Raw genomic sequence first — 21,686 nt, forward strand, 5'->3', positions numbered from 1 at the left:
TATTTTCACAAAGTACCCCTTGCACACGGGTGTAGTCACAGGGTTTCCCAGCCAAGAGCTCAGTGTTTGTGACCCTAACTCTTTGTCTTACACCAACAACTACCCTGTGGATTTTAAAAGATTATGTCCTGCAATTTGTAGTTGCTGTTTTGTTTTTGGGGTTGTTTGTTTTTTAGTTTTGAGGGTTTTTTGTTGTTGTTGTTGTTGTTGTTGTTCTTCAGAGCTGAGGATCAAACTGGGGCCTTGTGCATGTGGCCCGATTGGCAAATATGTTACCACGGAACTACACCCGGACTCTGTTTTAATGTTAATTATTGCTGTGTACAGAATTCTGTTCTCCATACTTTAAGGCCACGATTGTTCTTTAATGTGTATGTGTCATCGCGTGGTTATAGACATCCTGATTTTCTCCGGTTTCGATTGGCTCCTTGTGGATGGATCATGTCCTGTTCACCATTGTCTGAACCATATTGTCGTAGGTCTCCACTGCATATTGAATTGAATTGAACTGAAGGACTAACTGCGTGGGTAGTGAGAATTCTTTTTTCATACATTCAAGTACAGGTTGCCATAATTGTCTGACATCTAACCCAAATATCTGCTTTATGTTTCTGTTTCATTTCCCTTTGAGGGATCATGGAGACTGCACATTTGCAACATTAGAACTAGACCCTAGTTATTACATTAGAGCCCTCTAATAAATATTAATTGATACTCCTATCTGAAAATACATTTCTCAGCAATGCCTATTCAGTATGAATACTGAGAAATTACTTGGCATTGTTCTTGTTTTATTTAAAGAGAAATTCAGAGAGCACAAGCATGTGGTGAACAGCGTCATACAGCTCAGCTCTCTGCACCCAGTTGCTTAGGTAATGCTTGTCTTCCTTCTTGGACCACCAGACCTTAGACCACCTACAGATATCAAAACTATTTCTACCTTGAGAAGAAAACAAAACAAAGCATACATGGCTACAGCTATGAAAATTGCTCAATAGTAGAGTACCATGCTCGAGTCCTTGAGTTTTAAATCCCAGCAAAACACACACACATAAACACACACACACACACACACACACACACACACACACACACACACACCATACAGACAAACACAGACACACACACACTAAGTAATGGTTAATAATGATTGCTCATACAGGACACTGATACTTTTGAAAAATCTTATGAAGATCTGAAGAATTAAAAGAGGCTTAGAGAGGACAGGAGGAATCTTCTAGCAGGTGATAGTCCCTTGGAACGATACCCTGGGAACTCCTTTGGCTTAAGTTTGTAAAGGAGATGGGAAACTGGGTGTTTGGAAACAGCAGCAGCAGCTGTCATCTGGGAAGCGTGTGCTTAGTTTTCACTGTCTCAGATTTTTCTCTTGTTTATTCAAAATATGGAGGACGTACACGAAGGCTCCATGTGTTTGCATGCTACTAAGGCAGAGGTGTTGGTTTCTGAAGCTTAAGAGATCTGTGTGGGCCATGGAAATAGGAGCAGCAGCAGCAGAGGCACTAAAGAGAATGCTAGAGGGCACAGCCTTGAGATCCCAGAATCTTGGAGGCTGAGTCAAGAGAACCACAAGAACAAGACTAGTCTGGGTTTTATAGCAAGACCCTGACAGAAGCAATCAATGAACAGAATCAATATCAGGAACTTAGAAAGAGAGAGAGAGAGAGGGAGAGGGAGGGAGAGGGAGAGAGAGGAGGAGGAGGAGGAGGAGGAGGAGGAGGAGGAAGGGAGGGAGGGAGAAATCAACAATCCTGTTGGCACTCCTGATTTCTAGTAAGTCAGTTTTTACTAGAGTACAGAGCTTCGGTTTGAGATGATATTACAAGTTAACGACAGCAATATTTTACACTTAAGAATGAAATACGAAATATGTAGTCCATGAGAGTTCTTGCAGTCTCTTGGATTTTTAAAAGAAGATTGTATATGGCGGGAGAAGAGAAAATAAAACTGTGAACCAACACACACTTTCTTCAAAATTGTTTGTGAAATTGGAATACGATAGTGCACATTTTCTTGTTTAAAAAAAGTTGTTTTTATATTCTGCTGTCTTAGAAGCACAAAATACAATAGACGTAAAGATGAATTGATGCAGTATATTACTATGTCCAGCTCTCTTTTTTAAAAGATCTACTTCAATTATACTATATACACAAATAATTCTTAGTTTACTGCTGTTTAGATTATTCACATTAGCTGTGATCAAGATCCATAAGCCCGTGTAAGGTTCTGGATAAATCTGGACTGGATGCACGCATCCCCTTGTCTTCCCTTTCCGCCCTGAACTTTTCAACGCTGACATTTAGTGCTGAGGTGTAAGAGGCTGTTCTTCGGATTTCCTCTAGCTGCAGACTTGCCAGCAAAAGTTCTGTCAAACACTATCAAGACCTGCGGACTCACTTAAAATGACCCCTTCCTGGAAGATGTATAGATAACAACAAAGTCAACCCTTAGCACTGCCCCTTCCCCTTTGAGACCAGGGTCATGCTGTGAAGTGAACTTTTATCACTGTTTGAGGTTGTTTTTCTCTGTCCTCATGGACACAACAGCCTTACTATGTTGATTCACTATGACTTTCCAGTCCTTGGCACAGCGCAGACTGTCAGGTGATGTAGCTGTCTCCCGTCTCAATTCACAGTCCTGAAGTGAAACCGAAGAACATTGTTCTGTTTTGCTGGATATTTCTGTCTGCTTTCGACTTCTCCTGTTGTGTTTTCCAGCAGGATAATCAAACCCTGTTTTCCTTTCTTAAAGCTCTACGTTCTTTCGTCCACTGTTTTATTGTAGATTAAAGGCTGGTACATTAGAAGGTTATCAGTTAATCAATAAGCTTTAGTCATGCCATCTTGTGATGAAGATATCCATTGATCAAAGTGGAAATTTAGGCCCTGAGCTTTTAAATGGCAATTTCTGAAGGTTAAAAGAGTGTTCTTGTGGAATGTACAGGCCTGTACCTGTATTTATATTCAAATGGTAGGCATGAATTTATGCATATGTATAATATACACAAACCCATATATAAATGACACTATCTGCATGTTCCATAAAATTGTATTCACATCTCTTTTTGTTGAATCTTTATCAGCAACTCTCTCCACATTGTGTGTGTGTGCACATATGTGTATGTGTGAATGTGCATGTGTGTGTGTGTGTGTGTGTGTGTGTGTGTGTGTGTGTAGAGCAAAAGGAGGAAGCAGAGGAGGAGGAGGGGAAGAGAGAGAGAGAGAGAGAGAGAGAGAGAGAGAAAGAGAGAGGTCTTCATATAAAGACTAATTAGTATTGTAATATCTTCTAAGCCCCTTGTGATTACAAAACGGGAAAATATGCTTTTATCTATATGATTTATATACTTAAACGAACATGAATGACAATAAGAATCATCATCTTCATTTTAACCAAATTCAGAATGTCCTTTCGTGACCTTTATACTGTGGCTTTTGTTTAAAGAGAAACTACTTAAGCCAGTACCCTTCCGCAGTGCCAGGCACTGAGCACAAGGTGCTATGAGTACTGTCCTAGCGTTCAACACTGACCTTTTGCATCTCCTCAGCACCCGAGATGTCATGGAGCATCTTCACATTGCATATCTGGTTATTTAGCCAAGTGACCTTGGTAGGTAGGTATACTTGTCAAGACTCACACTACTTCATTGTCTGTCACAGTCTCATGACAGCATCAAGACTTATTACCCCACGCTATTTTCTTTTCTGTACTTGGAATCAGATTCCTAGATTGGCATTCACGGAGTTGTTATTAATGTTTGTTTAAGTGAGTGGGACATACGAGAGGATTTCGGATACATGCATAGATAGATGCATGTATATACTTAAATGCCCATACACTGCAGTCAAGGGAATGGAAAACAAAAATGCATTTTTTTTTATTTATAGGACTCTTCACGAAAGAACAAACTAATGCATACGCAGAAAGCAAGGGTGGAGTAAACAGCACTCTATGTTCCTTATTAACCTATGAAAATCTCTACCCTGTGCTTTGAATTGGAGAGACATGGTTAAGTCCTGTGTATGCATGACGTCAGCTTCAGGACTTCTGAATGTTTGCTTAACAAAATAATGATGCTCCCAAAAGGGAATTTTAAAATTTTTAGTTTGGACCCTGTTTATCTTTGAACAATGTATAATTACCCCAAGACATTTGTTAATACTTGCCAAAATTGATTGAATGCCACCTTTGTTATCATATTTTATCTGAAACTGCTTTAAAACGTTCTTTTTTGTTGTTGTTGTTACAAATAGTATTGATGCTATAGACACCAAAGCCATAATTGCTGTGGTTTCCCCCAGGGATTTGAATCCAGTATACTGACCCTGTACAACTGTGTTCAAATGTCTGTAGTTGACTAGATATGTGGCTTGGAATGAGCAATTTACGATCATTGTGGGTCAACTCTCAGCTGCATAAAAAAGGACTAAGTGCTAACATTGGTAGGTGACTCCCATGTAAAATGAGAATATATCTGTCTGTTTCTATAACATTGTATGTGTTTGTATAAAAATCTATACATGTTTGGTTCATAGAGGACACCAAACTTTAATCCTGTATAAAAAATATAGTGCACAAACTATTTCAGGCATACTCTTCCTATTATTTAAGTGAGCTCACTGTGATCAGCTTCCCAAATTATATTATATGTTTTGTTTGCTTGCTTGTTGCCATGCTCAGGATTTGTGTGTACAACTCCTAGACCTTAGGACACACCTGCAAATACTGCATCATGGTTGCCAGGAGAGTGATCCTCTCTGTTAAGTAGTTCAATGCATAGTCACTGTGGCACTGAGAAGAAACTCAGAAAGATAGTCTCAAACCTATCTACATGCTGATCACAGGAATTCATAAATAGAATGTCCAGCTAGAACCATTCTGACACTTGTTACACCGATCCCAGTTATTATAGGACCTACTAACGTCATACGTTTTAGATTATTAATACTGGTTGATCTAGGACCCGCTAATTTGTGAGTCTAGTAAAATTGCTTACGACTTCAGTGTTTTTGTTCATTTTGAAGTCGATGTATTCATTGAAGGAAAAATGTGTTGTTTTTTTTAATTAAGATGCAACCTTTATAATGCAATGCATAATAATTATAGAGTTCACTCAGCCTGAAGAAAAAATTTTACCAGTTAAATAGTAATAATCAAGATAAAGACTGCATTAGAAGGGTGTTAATTTTATGATCATCTCAATTTAAATAATAAAAAATCCACAGGACTTTTGCTGTGATACTATGTCACCAAGGCTGAACTCAGTTTTGCATGCAGCCTCCTTGAAGCCTATTTAACAATAATTGGCTGCTGAAATGGATAGCCAAAGATCACCCTTGTACAATAGATACTTCCTCGGCTGTTAAGACTCACTGTGCTTCAGAAGGACAAGATGTGTTTGACCCAAAGTATCAGGGTGATGGCTCTGAGCAGAATCCTAGGGAAGATCAAGAATCACAGGAAAACAATTTAAAACTGACGTTCCCACAGTTGGAGTCTGCGTGTTGAATATATTTGGGAGTAGATGCTAGCATTTCAGGACTATTTAGCATTGACATAGGATCTTGAAACAGCTACTAGCTTAGACTGTGACAAATGTGGCAGTACATAGTGATGCATACATAGTACATAGTCAAACTTAGCTCTGGACCACCACTGCTTCAGGCTTCTAAATGAAAGGTCAAAGTAGCTGGGTGGATAGGAGCAGTCAGGGGCTACATTTTGTCAAGGGCTTAGCACCTAGTCTGGAAAAACTCAGGCACCCTGTGGAAGGATGATGCACCAGCATTTATTCAATATGAATTCTTTTGAAGGTCAGAAAATTTTATAAGGTACAATAACAGCAGTGATTATTTAGATAGTAGTGATATCAATACAACAGTCGAAAAGAACGCGAGATGATTGTGTCTAACTGATGCAGCAATCAAAGACTTTGCTTTGTAATGTCATTCCAGATCTACATGTGAGGAGCATAGCTTCCCTAGGTTGGTGTAGTTCTCATTAGAGAGCTGTTCCCCTCCTCCTGAAAGGGAACACGATGTAATCACAAGTTCACTCCAAAGTTATGGAAGACCCTGCTTGTTTGGTTTGTGTGGCAATGTTGTCTGCACAGGGTGTTCCAAGTGTTCTCTTTATTATATTCATGGATACCAATTGGATAACAACAACAATAATGACAACGACAATGTGGTTTCCTCAAGCACTCACTCAGCATTTTTAAGCCAGACTTAAATCATCACGTTTTAGAAGTTATTTGGTTTTACATGCATGGTTAGAATCCAAAATTAAATGGTTGTTCACTTATATTAGAAATAGTTCATATGTAAAATATTGATATACAATAAAATATTACACACACATATATATGTATACACACTCATATATATGTATATATATAATATCTATGGGGAGAGAGAAAGAGAGAGAGAATCTTGATTCCTGCTTTCAGAAGGCATTCCGAGAAGCTTGAAGGAAGCAGGGAAGTACATTGGGAATATGTAAACAACAAGAAGGTAGGATATGTTCAGTGATTGATGGAATTCTGCCAGTCAGGCTCAGTGTGCCTCAGCTTTCTTTTTCTTTGGTGGGTTTGTGTGCATATACATGTGTGGGTGTGCCAGGGCTCACAGATGTGTGCATGTACATGTGTGGGTGTGCCAGGCCTCACAGATGTGTGCATGTACATGTGTGGATGTGCCAGGCCTCACAGATGTGTGCATGTACATGTGTGGGTGTGCCAGGCCTCACAGATGTGTGCATGTACATGTGTGGGTGTGCCAGGCCTCACAGATGTGTGCATGTACATGTGTGGGTGTGCCAGGCCTCACAGATGTGTGCATGTACATGTGTGGGTGTGCCAGGCCTCACAGATGTTCAGAGGGAGTTGTGGGAGTCAGTCCTCTCTTTCTACTGTGTTGCTTCTAGAGATTGAACTCATTTTTCATACTCGGAAGCAAACTGAGCCACCATGCTTGCCTCCCCTATTCTGCTATAACCTTGGCAAGTCACCAGAGACTTTATTATTAGCACAATTATGATATTCACAATAAAACCCCAGCATAGATTTATGGTGCAGAAATCGAGATCTCTTCTTTGTTGGATATTTATTGTTATTTTTTTCCTATTCAAAATACCAATATAAATTGGAATAGTTGAGAAAAGCCTCATAGAGAAACTAAATCATGCTCTTGAACTACCATACAGGCTTATAAAAGATTAGAAATGACAGGAACCAGGGGATTGCCTACCCAAGTCTATGATTGCTGGACACTGAGAGTTCTTGCCTAGGACTCACTGGGTGTTAGATGTTCCTTAAGATAGCTGATTTTTCACAGTAATCTAACTTTTAGTGAAAACTGTCATGTTCTTTTTTAAATTTTTATTTTTTTAAATAATTTTAAATATTTGAGGCAGGGTTTCTCTGTATAACCCTAGCTCTCCTAGAACTCATTCTGTCGACCAGGCTACCCTGGAATTCAGAGATCCACCTGCCTCTGCCTCCTGAGTGCTGGGATTAAAGGTATATGCCATCACTGTCAGGCCTTTTTATTTTTATTTTTATTTTTTTGAGGAAGAAAATTATGTTACAGAGAAGTTATATTTGGGTCCACTATGGCCAGCTTTAGATCTTCCTCAAGAATATATTCTTAACCAGAGTAAGGCTGTCAAAACTGAGGTTTTTTTTAAAAACAAAGGTGTTTGCTCAAGGCAATAAGTAGTGCTAACTTGGGATAGGATAGAAGTAGAAATTAGCTCCTCTTGGTATAGAATTTTCAAGATATTTGTGTTTGCCACTCATTTTGTTCATGGAGGGAAGAAGGTCTTTGGGGTGGCTGAAGACCAGGTGTTGATGCTGCCAACAGGCAAGCCTGTTTCCTGTCTTTCAGAGACAATAGACACTGTGTCTGAGTACACAGACGAGCGAGCGTTAGACAGTGGGGAGAAGGCAGATGGAGATTCGTCCTTTGGAATACATCAGATTGAATGAAATAGCAAAAGCATTATCAGATGTAGTTGGAATTCATTTGATGAACAAATGAACCTGGAACTATCTCGAGATGAAGTTTGCTGTTCTGTACCGAGAAGGAGAAAGAGGAGATATAAAACCAGAGAGTTTCTTTTCAAGTGTACTTTAGCATATCAGCACACCTGTACTCAAAAATACATATTAAATAATTAATATACTTTGGGTATTTTCTAAAAATTTTTAAAAATCTGGTGAGATAATTTGAAGAAATATGCACTTGCTAAAATTCATGCTTGTGTAGTAAGGGAAGAGGAGAAGTAGGCTTTATTTGACCTTTCATCCCCTGCACACCCTCAATTTACAAAGCTCTATTTACTTCAAAGAGGCCAGGAGGAGAATGCAAAACAGCCTATTATGTTTGTGATCCTGGGATTGTTTTGCTGCTGGTATCCATGGGCTTTTTTCAAAGCTTATCTTTTCTATCCTTTTTTAATTTGCACACTTGGAAGCAGAGCAGAGTGCTTTTTCATTTTCATATTTTTTGAGTTTCTTGAAACTATCAGTTACAACATGGACTGTATAATAAACACCCGCCCCACACCTTGTCTTTACGTGCTAATATAAGATGCTGGATGTGTCAACTCTCTACAGCATTTAATGCACCTATTGGGCCACTTACACCTTAAGTGACATCAAATGATCCTCTGAAGAATGAGATTATGATTCTAGGGGAAAAACAAAAAGGGAAATGAAGGGGGAAATCCATTCTATATACAATCTCCTACATCATGCTGTGCTGGTAAAAAAAAAAGAAGGCTACTTGTCACTGGCGTTCTCTTTGATTACTAAATTATAGGAAAATAATGTGCCTGTAGTCATGATCTGTCATAGTCATTATGGTGTCTAATTTAGTATTTAAGAGGCCCAAGTGGTTAACTTTAAGTTTAAGTAGGTCAACATAGCAATAAATACACAATTTTGACAGTTTTAAAGGAGGCAGCTAACCATTAGAAGACCTTTTTGTTTAGACATGCCACTTAGACTTTATCTAATAACAATCACATCTTAGCATTCAAAAGTTCACAAGCTATTAGTAACTAATATTTATTTGAGGGAAACTTGAGAAAAGGAAATCAGACGTAGACGCTGTTTTACAGTTAATGCCTCTGTACACAGAACAACAGAAAATCTTGCCTTGTGAAAGGATTACTGCTATAAGTGTTTTCATGTTATCATAAAATGGGCCACTCAAGAGAGAAGTAAAATATCTGTAGTATCCAAATACTCTTGTGTCTGTGGTAGGGTTTTCCATTTTTGATAGCTCCTGGACATGGTGGCTGCCTTGCTATACATTATACTCCAAAGACTGTGTTCATAGTTATCCAATCAAAGTAAAAGGATACATAATACATGCACACACACACACACACACACACACACACACACACACACACACACACTGGACTCTTGCCCTGACACTTTTGCTATGAAGTTAAATCGTGTGGCAGGCGAGATGTTTCTGTTCCCCTCATGTCTGGCTCAGTTCCTCATGGTTCCTATTATATGGAGTTGTCCTGTCCTGCAGCCTCAAGGGACTCGTGGGCAGTGTATCAGGAAGGCTCCAGAGTAAAACAGCAGAGCAAGAACCCCGTAGACTAGCCTCTGAGAAATTACATTAATAAAGTATAATAAAAGTTGTAAACATCATTTTCTGTACATTTTTTTGGAAGCATCTCTTATTCTATAAATAGAGCAGGAATCGAGTCTCTCTGTACATTCAAGTAATGAGTGTTTGGATAATACTTGGCTATGTGCTCTAGCTACTCCAACAGTTACACAAGCTATCAGCTAAGTCAACTACTGTAACTTTGTATACATATATCTTACTGTTAATCTCTGTAAGGTACTGAAATTAGAATTAAGGAACTAAATATCCACTCACAGAGTGCTTATCAGTAACTGTTCATTTTCAAGATTGTGAAGTTAGATAGAGTGCTCTCTTAAGCCACTCCCAAAATACTGTAATGTGACCTGTTTCATTTGCAATTGTAACTCGATGCTGGGTCCACTTTAAAATGAGAGATATTATATTTCAGTATCAGCTTCCATAGGGGCTAAGATGTGTTTTAGCTATGGAAATGGGATCTGTGTATTTACTGATTGTTTACACTCTGTTCTTATAAAGTTTGTAAAGTCAGATTCTTATGTAAGTATCTTACCATGGTGTTTGCTCACTGCTGATCTCTCTGTTATGGCTAAGCTCATCCAAGTCTCCTGTTTGGTTTCCTTTATTAGTGAGTTTGACTGTTTGCTTCGTGTTTTATTTCTATAGGGTGGACTTGTCAGTAGAGACAAACTGATTTGGATGTCACTCATGTAGTAGCTGTAACTATTTATCACTTTAAAAAAAAATGAAAAAATGGGCAAGGGTCTGATTGGCTGAAGAATGTGCCCCTCCCAATCGTACTCTATTCTTATGTACCTCATAGTTCTCCTTTTTGGGGAGGTCATTCTTTGAGTTTGAGACATGCTCATGCTGTAGAGCCATGTTGTCCTCAGACACAGAGTTCTGCTTCAGCTTCCTGATGGAGTGTGTGTGTGTGTGTGTGTGTGTGTGTGTGTGTGTGTGTGTGTGTGTGAGAGAGAGAGAGAGAGAGAGAGAGAGAGAGAGAGAGAGAGACCAGAGAGAGACCAGAGAGAGAGAGACCAGAGAGAGAGAGGAGGGAGAGGCAGTGAACACCACTTTCCCAGAGCTAGGAAGCTAAGAGTGCCCTTGGTTTCTGTTGTTGTTTTGTTTTATTTTGTTTCTTTGCTCTGTCTTGTTTTTGTTTTTTTAAAGATTTATTTAATTTTATTTTATGTGTGTGAATACTTCCCCTAAATATATGTGTGTTCCACATGCAAGCTTGGTATCTATAAAGACCAAAAGAAGGTATCTGAGCCCCTGGAATTCGAGTTACAGACTCTCGTGAGCACCATGTGTGAGATGGAAATGAAACCCAGGTCCTCTCCAAGGGCAGCCAGTGCTTTTAACTGCTAAGCCATCTCTATAGTCCTGTTGGTCAGTTCTCAGACTTAGAAAGTTACATGAAAAATGTTTCAAGGTGGTAAATACTTCATGCTAAAGCAGTTCTATAGGAGTGGCATAAATGCATGCAGCAGTGATGTAAACATTGCAGAGCATTTTGCTTCATTCATTCTTATTATATTTCAGTCATTTAGTGTGCACACATGTACATGCCATGGCACAGATGTGGAGGTCAGAGGACAACTTGAGGGAGTCAGTTTTCTCCTTTCCCTACATGAGTCCTCTATAGAATTGAAACCATCAGGCTTGGTGGCAGGCGCTTTTGCTTGCAGGCCATTCTAACGTTCTGTCCTTCAATTTTATTTTAGGATATACAATATACATGTGTTTTGTTAAATTAGTAGATTTTTAAAAATAAAATGCACACAGAATACTTACCTGAGCCCATATTAACAACTGGAACATGGGCCCAGCCACAGGGTGTTTCTGAAGAAGGTGTTACTGTCAGGAAAATTGCCACGTTTCCATTGTAATCACTGCATCTTTGTTATTTTGGCACCTTGTAAAGTTTTATTGGTATTTACTGAAAGGTACTTTTATGTGTGTGTGGCTCTAGCCAGCTGGCTTTCTCTTTTCCCAGGCAAACTTTCCTAGCTCTGGTATTGAGAACGTGTTTTCAGCTTTGATTGTCTACTGTCGGGGTCTTTTTATACAAGGAGCCAACTGACTAATAGTGTTTGAATGAATGTCAATCATGTCCTTTGTAGGGGCACATGGAAATATGGCAGGTGTGCCGCAACTCTATGAGGCCTGTTCCATACTTACCCTACATGGTATTTTTGGTGCTAAAATGGTCAATTTAAGACTATGCAAATTGCAGGCTTTTTACCCCCATACAGATGAAAAGAAAAATATGTGAAATTACTAATCAAACCCAAGGATTCAGTAGGTTACAAGAAAGTGGAATTGTGTAAGTAGCAATGAGTTACAAAATAACGAAAAGATCATTTGGGGGCGGTACATATGAAAACAGTCAAGGCAAAATATCTAAAGTAACAGAATAATAAATTCTTTTTAGACTTGCGTATATTGTATATTAGATTGGAATGCCATTATGTTCTCTCTCTCTCTCTCTCTCTCTCTCTCTCTCTCTCTCTCTCTCTCTGCCATATACCTTGTCTCTTACTCCTGGGTTTATTTGAAGCCTTATCCAAACCATGCTGATATATGTGAGGTGACCTCTAAACTTCGTCATAGTGCACTAGTTCTGAAGACTTCAGTTAGTGAATTCACTTACACAATTATTTGTTTCATTATTTACTTTGTTTCATTTAAATTGAAAAATAGGTTGTTTTCCTTCACAAAAATATTGGCTGCCTCTTAAACTGTTTTTTTTTAATATACGTGTTCTTTCATTCTGTGTGTGTGTGTGTGTATGTGTGTGTGTGTGTATGTATGTGTGTGTGTATGTGTGTGTGTGTATGTATGTGTGTGTGAGTGTGTGTGTGTGTGTGTGTGTGTGTGTGTGTATGTATGTGTGTGTGTGTATGTGTGTGTGTGTATGTATGTGTGTGTGAGTGTGTGTGTGTGTGTGTGTGTGTGTGTGTGTGTATGTATGTATGTGTGTGTGGGGGGGAGGTATCCTTGTCCTGAATACATGTGGATATAAAAGGACAGTCTATGTCACTTCTCTTCTTCTCGGTATGAGTCTTGGGGATTGAACTCAATCCTCAGCTTTGATGCCACAACCATCGTCCTTAGCCTGACGACTTGGTTTTTTTGCTTTCTTATGTTTTTGTTTTGTTTTGTTTTGTTTGTTTTGATTTTGGTGAGTAAAATTTACAAGTGGTGGAAATAGTTGGTTGGTACTTATCCCACAAGAACAAGCCTGTTAGTATTTGGCAGGCTTTTGGAACAAATGCAATATTATTATCTCAATTTTGTTTTGCATATTACTATGGCCCATAGTTAACGTAATTACTATTAAATTTTAGGTTAGATTTTTCTTGCTAACAGGTTAATTAAAAAGAGAAATGGAAGTTCCATCTATCACTTATTGAGTCTAAGCCATACAATTTTGATGTTGCCATCTGCATTTACCCTTTTCTTTCCTGTGTCATATTTATTTCCTCTTTTTTTTTAAAAAATATTTGGAGCAATAAATAATGAAGAACAAATTTATCAAACTTTTCTGAGGTATTTGTTAGAGGTCTGCTGTATTGTCTGCTGAGGAGATCACCCTAAGATCGGCTCTAGATGTTGGAGAAGGTTCGGGTGCTCCGTTCTTTCTGTGATGAGGAGGTTTTCACGTTTGCATAGTGGCCGAGTAAGCTGTCCTTGGTGTCTGGATTCACAGGTCCATGTGTTTCAAGATTCCTCAGAATTTCTTTATGCAGAAGTGAGAGATACCAGCAAGTGTTGGAATTTTCCAGGCTATACCCAGCTAGGAAAAATAACTTCCTTCCTAGTCATTCCCAAATCCCTGTTACCTATTGTTTGAGAGAAACCACAAATTTCAGTTCAGAGAAGTAATTGCTCGTTGGGGGGATTTTGTGGATCTTAAAGATTATATTAAAGCACAGAGGGGCAAATTCAGTAGAAGAAGGTTTCCCGGTTCAGAAAGGTCATTGTTAGGACTTCATTTAGTAGGACATGTTCAGGGGAGGTGTAGATTCAGATAAATTCCTCTTAGGGGAGTTTCATTTCGATTGATTAGCTCTCTTTCTCCAATAGCTGCAGCTTGTTCTGTTTTGTTCTTGGCAGTTGGATGTGGAGTGTTGTATGTTTGGGCTCATGGCACAGAATTTGTTTCCAAAAAAAGGTGTCACGCTGTTTTCCATCTACTGGACCAGTAGGGGTAGGAAGATCTGACTGGAAGCCAAAGTGAAATGCAAAAGTGATTTGCTTTGGATAGTTCCTCCATCAGGCCCTCTTTTTCCTGCTCCTACCCTTTTCCAGAGAGAAAGACCAGCTTCCTCCCAGGATACTTTTGCTGCCAATTAGACTGGGAAGGTGAGGATCATTTAGCACCACTAAGCTGAAAAGCCATTATAGTAAGTTTGGGCATGAAATTCAAAGGAGTGAATCAACATATTGTACGTTCAGCCCATTAATGATGCTTTTAAAATTAGGAATATAACATTCTGGGTTTGATACTGCTTGTTTTGTTATTATGATAATATCTTTCTTTTCCATATCAACTAGAAAGTAGGTGGTCCATGCCATCAAATTTAAATGAGATTTGAAACACCTTTTAAAACAGCGAGTGCTTTAAAATGTCAACCATATTGACTGCACAGCTTTCTAATGTGCATTATGAACACTCCTTGCTTAAATACAGTACTTATACCTGATTTCATTTTTTTCATAATGGTTAAGGGTCACTGTGAATGTGAGTTACTATTATTTCCATAGTGCAAAAATGCCCAGAGTAGAGTTCGGTGCCTATTTTCACAATATGGTCCCAGAAAAACATAAGCTCCAAAGTCTTGTATCAGATTTTCATAATTTTTCTCTAATTAATCTATTTGGCAGTAGCTCTGCTACTCATCATTATTGGCTGAGGAAGTCCTTGAGGACATAGTCCATTGACATAACATGTATGATTAGAGCTGCTGAGAAAGAGAGAGACACAGAAAGAGAGAGAGAGAGAAAGAGAGAGAGAGAAAGAGAGAGAGAGAAAGAGAGAGAGGAAGAGAGAGAATGAGAAAAATATAGATGATAGATGGATAAAGAGATAGATGAGGGATAGACAGATAGATAGATAGATAGATAGATAGATAGATAGATAGATAGATAGATAGACAGATACACAGACAGATTGACAGAAAATGTGAGCATGTATAAGTGTGTCTACATATGGATACATTATGACTATATGTGTTAAATAAAGGGAAAGGCAGTTACATGCTTAGCAGATAAACAGGTGAAGTGAGCTCAGTAGAGATATTGTTGGAGATTGGGATGGTAGCAAAAGATAGTGAGGCAAATATGAAAATCCAGGTTTTCACAAGTAACTAAATATATCTGAACCCAGCCGAAATGTTAGCAGCCTTAGATAGAGTTCATTAGATGTCGTGGGAAAAATCATTTTCAGTCAAGTGAGACAAGTCCACATTGCATCCCCACCAGTCACTGAGCAGAGGGATGATACATGAAAACCCCAATCGCAGATCCATACTATTCTGTTAAGTTGTATACCAGTGCTTTGCAATGCACGGGAAGTTGTAGTAACAAGTCTACTTTTGAGGAATGGCTGTCCCAGGAGGTCACATCTTCATCAAGAAGTCCATTCTGCAATCTGTGAGGATTCTGGGCTTCTATTTCCACATTGCATTCAGGTCCCTGTGTGTGCACATGTGACGCTGGATGGAGGTGTGAGTTCCAGGGTCACCTCCAGGACCTTATCAACTGTGTCACCTCTGTTTGCCTCTGACAGAATTATTTAGAAATCCTTGAAATGAAGAGCATTTTCAGTTACTGACAGGAGTCACCGAAGGGTCAGGTCCTATCTTCATAAATGCATGATTTCACTAAGATGCTCTGTTGACAGCAGGTATCTGATGTGCCCCAAGCTGGCCTGCTTTACACTCTGGCCTTCGTCTTATCATTTCTGCAATCAAAGGGTTCTGATGATTAAACCAACACTCTCAGTCTCAAAACTTGGGCCATACATAACATCTTGACCTAAAAGAATTCTGAGGTTCAGAACAATGGTTGTTTCTCATGATTACTAAATATCGTTTAAGTTGTGAAAGCATCAAGGAGCCCACTACAGAGTGGATCTCTGAAACAATAATATCTCTGAACATTTTCTGGCTCTTTTTTTTTTCTTTCTTATAACTATTTAAGGAATCTTATTTAAGAACGAAATGGACATCACGTTTCTGTGCTATGATCTGAATTTCTGCCTCAGAGATATTATAGATGAATATATTCGCAGAGTCTGTAAACAATGGAAAATCATGAAAACCAGAATCAGGGTTCCTGCCCTTAAATGTGTTTCAGTTTGCATTTTGATAGCGGTTTAGAAATGTTATCGCTTGTTTTGTCACAGACATAATTCACATCTTTCTTCAGGCACTGTAAACAAGAGAAATGGTTTAATGGCCCCATAAAGGCACTCTGCTGATAGCAGAGATTAGGCTCTTTAGTAATGGATGCCAGTGTGTGTGTGTGTGTGTGTGTGTGTGTGTGTGTGTGTGTGTGTGTATGTGCACAGTGAGAGGAGGGAGAGTTTGAAGAGGCAAATGTACTGAGAAAGAATCTCTGGAGAGGCTTACGAGCAGCTTGAAGACCCCTGAGCTTCCTTCCTACATTGTGAGGTGTATTTACAGAACGCTTGACATTATCATCCTTATTTGTACATACGCCTTCCCCTTTGCTTCTGAGATTTAGCTGAGGACTAATTGAGGTCATCACCATGCATTTATCACCTGAACTTGAAGTGATACTAACTTAAAGGGAGTGCTTCTTCTACTCAGTGTACTCCGAACTACATTTATTTTATAAAAGTCTGCATGCATTTTTCATGGCGGGCTTGTATCTGCTCTTAAATAATCTAATTTATGTATACCATTTATTTTTTCACCTTTTACAGAGTTTTTTTTTTCCTTCCAAAGCACTTCCATAGCCCAGTATTTTTTTTTTTCCATAAGCATTTTGATGTCTGTAACATGATTTGTTTTTGTTTTGACTGTTTTTCAGTTATATTTTCTAGACAGGTGTAAAAGATTTCTGCATGTTATATGTCATCCCAGACTAAGTAAGTGCCTTGAAAGTCCTCACACCTCATAAATCTGTAGTGTTTTAGAGTATCAATTTTATGCCATTTTTCATCAGCTTGTTTGTGAATTGATTACTCTGGGCCACACAAAGTGTTACCAGACCACAACAAGCTGACCTTTGTTGACCAGGTTGACAGTGCACATGAGCACATATCGCTCGGCCAGCTTCTTTCATGTTTGCTTTCTCCCTTATCACTATAGAACGTGATCTGAAGCAAGGATCTGCAAGCTGTTCTCTGGAAAGAATCAGATGGTAAATGTTCAGGCTTTGCAGGTCCATCATTCCAACTCAGGTCTGTGGCTCACACTAATCCCAGAAGGCCCTCCAGTGCATTTATAAAAACAAGTAGTAAGTTGTAGGGGTCACAACCTGTCCTTTGAAGTCCTCATGTGCCATACTGTAGATTACCCTAAATGTCACGTTTTGGCTTGGTATTATTTTATAATAGTTCAGGGGTCTCAGCACCAGTGGAGGAGGCTGCACTCTTGGCTTGGTTCTCTTTAGAAACTGTAGATTTGCTTCAAAGACCTGTTTCTCTTTTGACAAGAGCTAAAAATAAAGGTTTCTTCTCCTAGGGTAAATACTTTGTATTCCTAGAAATTATTATTCCGTTTCACTCTTAGAAAAGTTAAAAACTAAGAAGAGTGAAAGCCCAGAGCCCAGCCCACTTCCTGCTTCTTTACATTCTCTGGAGATGTCTAGAAGTAGACTTGTATGTTGCTTGTGACTTTTTTTTTTTTTTTTTTGTAATCCCAGGGTAAGGCAAACTCTTAGTGTGTAAGCACCATCTTTGCTTCAGTGTAATATGAGTAGTGTGAAATTTTAAATGTCTTGGTCACAGTAATAAATTGAAGGAAGGCAGAATGCCTAAAAGCAAACACAAATGCTCTGAGAAATTTTTGCATTTAGATACAAGTGCCAAGAATATATTAGTAAGGTCATGCATACAGCTGTGTGTATCACACACACATGAATTAATCAAACATAAGGAATATAGAACAGGCTAAAATCTTTGCTAGAGGAAATATTTTTCAGAAATCTAAATAAAACTATGATTAGACCTATATTTGCACTTGATGGTATGAAGTCATCTTTTTCAACACCTGCACTCCATAGCTCTCAGAGCTCCAGACTACCATTTAAGGCCTAGTAGATACAAACAGGGAAGGAATGACGGGTTCAAAAACATCTGATGTGATTTTATACAATGTTATAGTGTGTTCTTTAACAAGAAACATTTCAAGTGCAAATGTAAACAGATTTTTAATTTTATTGCAACCAAAAACCCAAGATTCATTTAAAAATTTTTGTTTGTTACTATTTTTAAAGTAGGGTGTCTTGTAGACCAGGCTGGCTTTGAGGGCCTGGAACTTCAGATCCATTCCCTTCCACCTCCCTTTGCATGCAATAATATTAACTTTTTAGATTAGATACATTGTACTTTACATGTGGAAGTTTTTGCCTCTGTGTATGTCTGTCAACATATAGGCTTGATGACTATGAAGGTCAGAAGAGGAGACTGGCTCATCTGAAACTGGAGCTACACATAGTCACGGACCATTGTGTAGATGCTTGGAATTGAACTTGGGTCCTCTGTAAGAACAACAAGTGCTCTTAACCACTGAGCCACCTCTTCAGCCCCAGGCTCTAATTCTTAACCTGCTTTAATGTTGTCTGAGATCTTTATCCAGGCATTCTGCTTGGATTCTTTATGTTATTTTTTCAGGTCTGTGACTAAATAACCAATAGAATGAACTTAAAAGGTAGAAAGCTTAATTTGGCTAATGGCTTCAGAGATTTTAGGGGGTAGGCTATACATTTTTAATCTGTAGTGCACAATACAACATATCAGAAGAAGTTTTTTATAGCTGGGAAATAAAAGAGGCACCAGGACCTTGAAATCTTCCTCCCACTAGGACTTATTGCCTAAAGATTCCCTCTTCTTACAACCATGCCTCACACTGGGGACCAAGACTGACATCTGAGCATTTGAGCAACAGTCAAGTCCAGCCTTGAAGATCACAAAATACTATGTAAATCTGAGTTATTTTCAAACATAGCTGCAGTTTCTTATTCAGATTGTAAACTCAGCCTCACACCAAAACTCCATTTGTAGATGACTGTTTAGTGGATAGCTGTCACAAACATCTTCTGTTCTCAGCGGAACGTTACAAGGTAAGGCCTTCTTGTCATGACTAAGGAAGTATTCTCCTGAGAGAATGTAATTCATTCTCTCGACCTACGAGTTGTTTTATGTTGTCTTTCTGCTCAATCACGAGTTCACATTTAAATTAGGATCCTTGCTTGTGGAAACCTAAGAGCGCCTCAGTGCTTCAGTAGATTTGTGACGGAACTCTTTCCCTTCTGAAATGTGGGTAGAAGAGGAAAGGTACTAGGCCCTGTCTCATCATTCACGCTCTTCAATGAAAACAATCACCGAATGTCTATGCAGTTAACCATGAATGCCATAACCACTTCTTGCAAACCCTCGGGTTAGGAAGTGGTTAAATTTATTTTTGAAAGTGCATATTTTTAAGTCCTGATATTTTGGAGCTCTTAAATTTAACCGTTAGACAAACTCAGTCATCATTAGTCAGCCGTACGACGTGTTTTTAAAGGTCAAGCTTCCATCAAGGCATAGAATGCAAAGCCCATCTCTTGAGTGTTCTATCTACTTCTCCCTAGAAAAGCTGATAGCTGTGTGGTTGTAAAAGTTTGCATGGGAACCCTCGGACCCTGTTTGAGGAATGCCTGAGATGAACTCTAAATTTCATACTTAGATAAACGATCCGAACTCTATGAAGTCAGGAATAAAGTATCATTTGGAAACATCATTTCTTCGTCAATGAAATGAAGAGGCTAACTCGCTTGATTTAATTCCCTTGAAAAAGGAAAGATTCACTTTAATTAAACTACAAACAATGCCGATGCCTGCAGGTCTGTGTTCCGGACCCAGGGAGGACCGCACTGTAAGCGGAACGCTAGCAGCCTCAGCAGCAGGCTGGAGCCGTGTTCAGTGAAAGTAATTTAATTAGTGTTGATCATGACTCCAGATGATGGTGATTTGATAAGGAATAATTTAGTACTTAACAGCCTTTTACATGCACCAGCTCCATGTGGGAAGGTACAGCAAATTGCACGAGATGAATGTGCTGCTTTCTCTTGCGCCGGTGCCAATGATCTGGAAAAACCTCCTATTAGCAGACGCTAAGCCTCGAGTCCTGGGATGAAATATACTGTAGGCAGCCTCCAACTCAGCCTGTCCTGGTGGGAGTCTCTACATCTCTCATGCAAAGGTAAATAAGAGAAGTTGTCTACAGGAAGTCATAGGTATGATTCCCAGGAGGGAGGCAAGCTTTAGTGAGCTCAGGTCATAAACGATCTTGTGCAGAAAAATCGAAGGCTTCGGTTTGGCTTTAAGTTTGATGCTTCACCTACAGATATGAAAAAAAAAAAAAAGATAAATGCTGGGTATCTTAGATCGTCCTGTTAGTCTTTGACTTGGGACTAGTAAAGAAAAATCAATTCTTGGTCCATCATGATTCACAGCCCCACAGGCATAGAATGAGGTTGTAAAGAGAGTGGAAACCCTCCACTGGTATTGCTGGGGAGCTTACAAGGTGGAGAGAGTTCTAGTGTTGGCATCTAAATAGAATTTTTTCAAGTGCTGGGTCTATTTGAACACAATGTGCACTGGTGGAGCCATGCCTCACATTGGACGCAGCATTTGTCCGGTTATGATAATCACCTAGAAATTCTTGTAGCCTAAAATCATTACTTGGCCAGCTTGGTGACAACACTTACTAGGAATGAAGCATTAGATTAAGGTGCAATAACAAGGTGCTATGTACTGGGTGGCTTAAACAACAGATACGGCTTCGCTTCATCTTCAGTGGCTACAGAGCAGGATGAAGATGTAAGGAAGGTTCTGAGGAGTAAGAGAGGGGGAGGGAAGGAGGGAGGGGAGGGGAGAGGGAGGGAAGGAGAGGAGAAGAGAGAGAGAGAGAGAGAGAGAGAGAGAGAGCGAGAGAGAGAGAGAGAGAGAGAGAGAGAGAGAGAGAGAATCTGCTCTATGATTGTCCGCAGTCCTTTCCACTTTCATATCCTTCTTTGACATTTCTGGGTTTGCTGCTTGATCGCTGCCTTCAGTGTCACACAATGGTCTCTCTGGAGGTCACGACTTTTGTCCACATCTCCCCTTGGTTTGAAGGACGCTAGCCATGGAGATACAGCCCATCTCAACAACTTAATTTAACTGAGCCGCCAAACAAAACCACAGGCTAGATGCAGAGGGAAATCTTTACTCTCTCTGCTAGTTTTGCTTTGGAAATCCACAGGGCTTAGCTGCAGAGCTGTGAGAGAGCATCTGTGGTTTTGGATGCATTGGAAGGGGCTTTATTCCTTGTTATTCCTAAATATTCTTTGCATGCAGATGCCATACTTTCTTATCTCCACCAATGCATATTTAAAACCTTTTTAGCTTTCTTTACATAATAAAACTTCCACAAACATTCCTACATATGTCTTTTGGGGAGCATATGAACTCCATTCTCATATATACATACACACACATATAGGGACATATGTATTAGTGTAATTACTGGACCATAATACATTCATATTGCAGCTTTCAGGCAGTCTCAACTTTTTCTGAGGGGCTTGTACTTACTTCCCTTATTTTGTTCAATATCAGGATTGTCAACCTTTTATTATAGTTTGGTTTTTCTAATGAGCATTTGGTGATAATCTTGTCATCATATTGGCAATTTCCTGATGAGCAAAACTTTGACTTAGTTTTCACTCATTTTGCTGCCTCCTGCCCCATCTTGCTATTTAGATATTTTCTAAATCTTTTGGCCTTATCTTTCATTCTTCTAATAGTGCCAT

General features: G+C 39.1%; 1 protein-coding gene across 11 annotated transcripts in view; it reads left to right on the forward strand.

The window, feature by feature from the left end:
- The window catches only part of Etv1 (ets variant 1), a 90,402-nt gene that overhangs the window by 24,582 nt on the left and 44,134 nt on the right, over positions 1-21,686 (forward strand). The window contains exon 1 of one of the 11 annotated variants that reach the window (XM_006514969.4): positions 14,807-20,095. The exons of the other annotated variants lie outside the window; for them this stretch is intronic. Coding sequence (XP_006515032.1) covers positions 20,026-20,095 — 70 coding nt within the window. The 5' untranslated portion in view covers positions 14,807-20,025. Of the gene's footprint in view, positions 1-14,806; positions 20,096-21,686 lie in introns of those variants that run through there. 11 annotated transcript variants of the gene reach the window in all.

Source organism: Mus musculus, chromosome 12 (genome assembly GCF_000001635.26).
Source record: "Mus musculus strain C57BL/6J chromosome 12, GRCm38.p6 C57BL/6J".
In the NCBI taxonomy this organism is placed as follows: domain Eukaryota; kingdom Metazoa; phylum Chordata; class Mammalia; order Rodentia; family Muridae; genus Mus; species Mus musculus.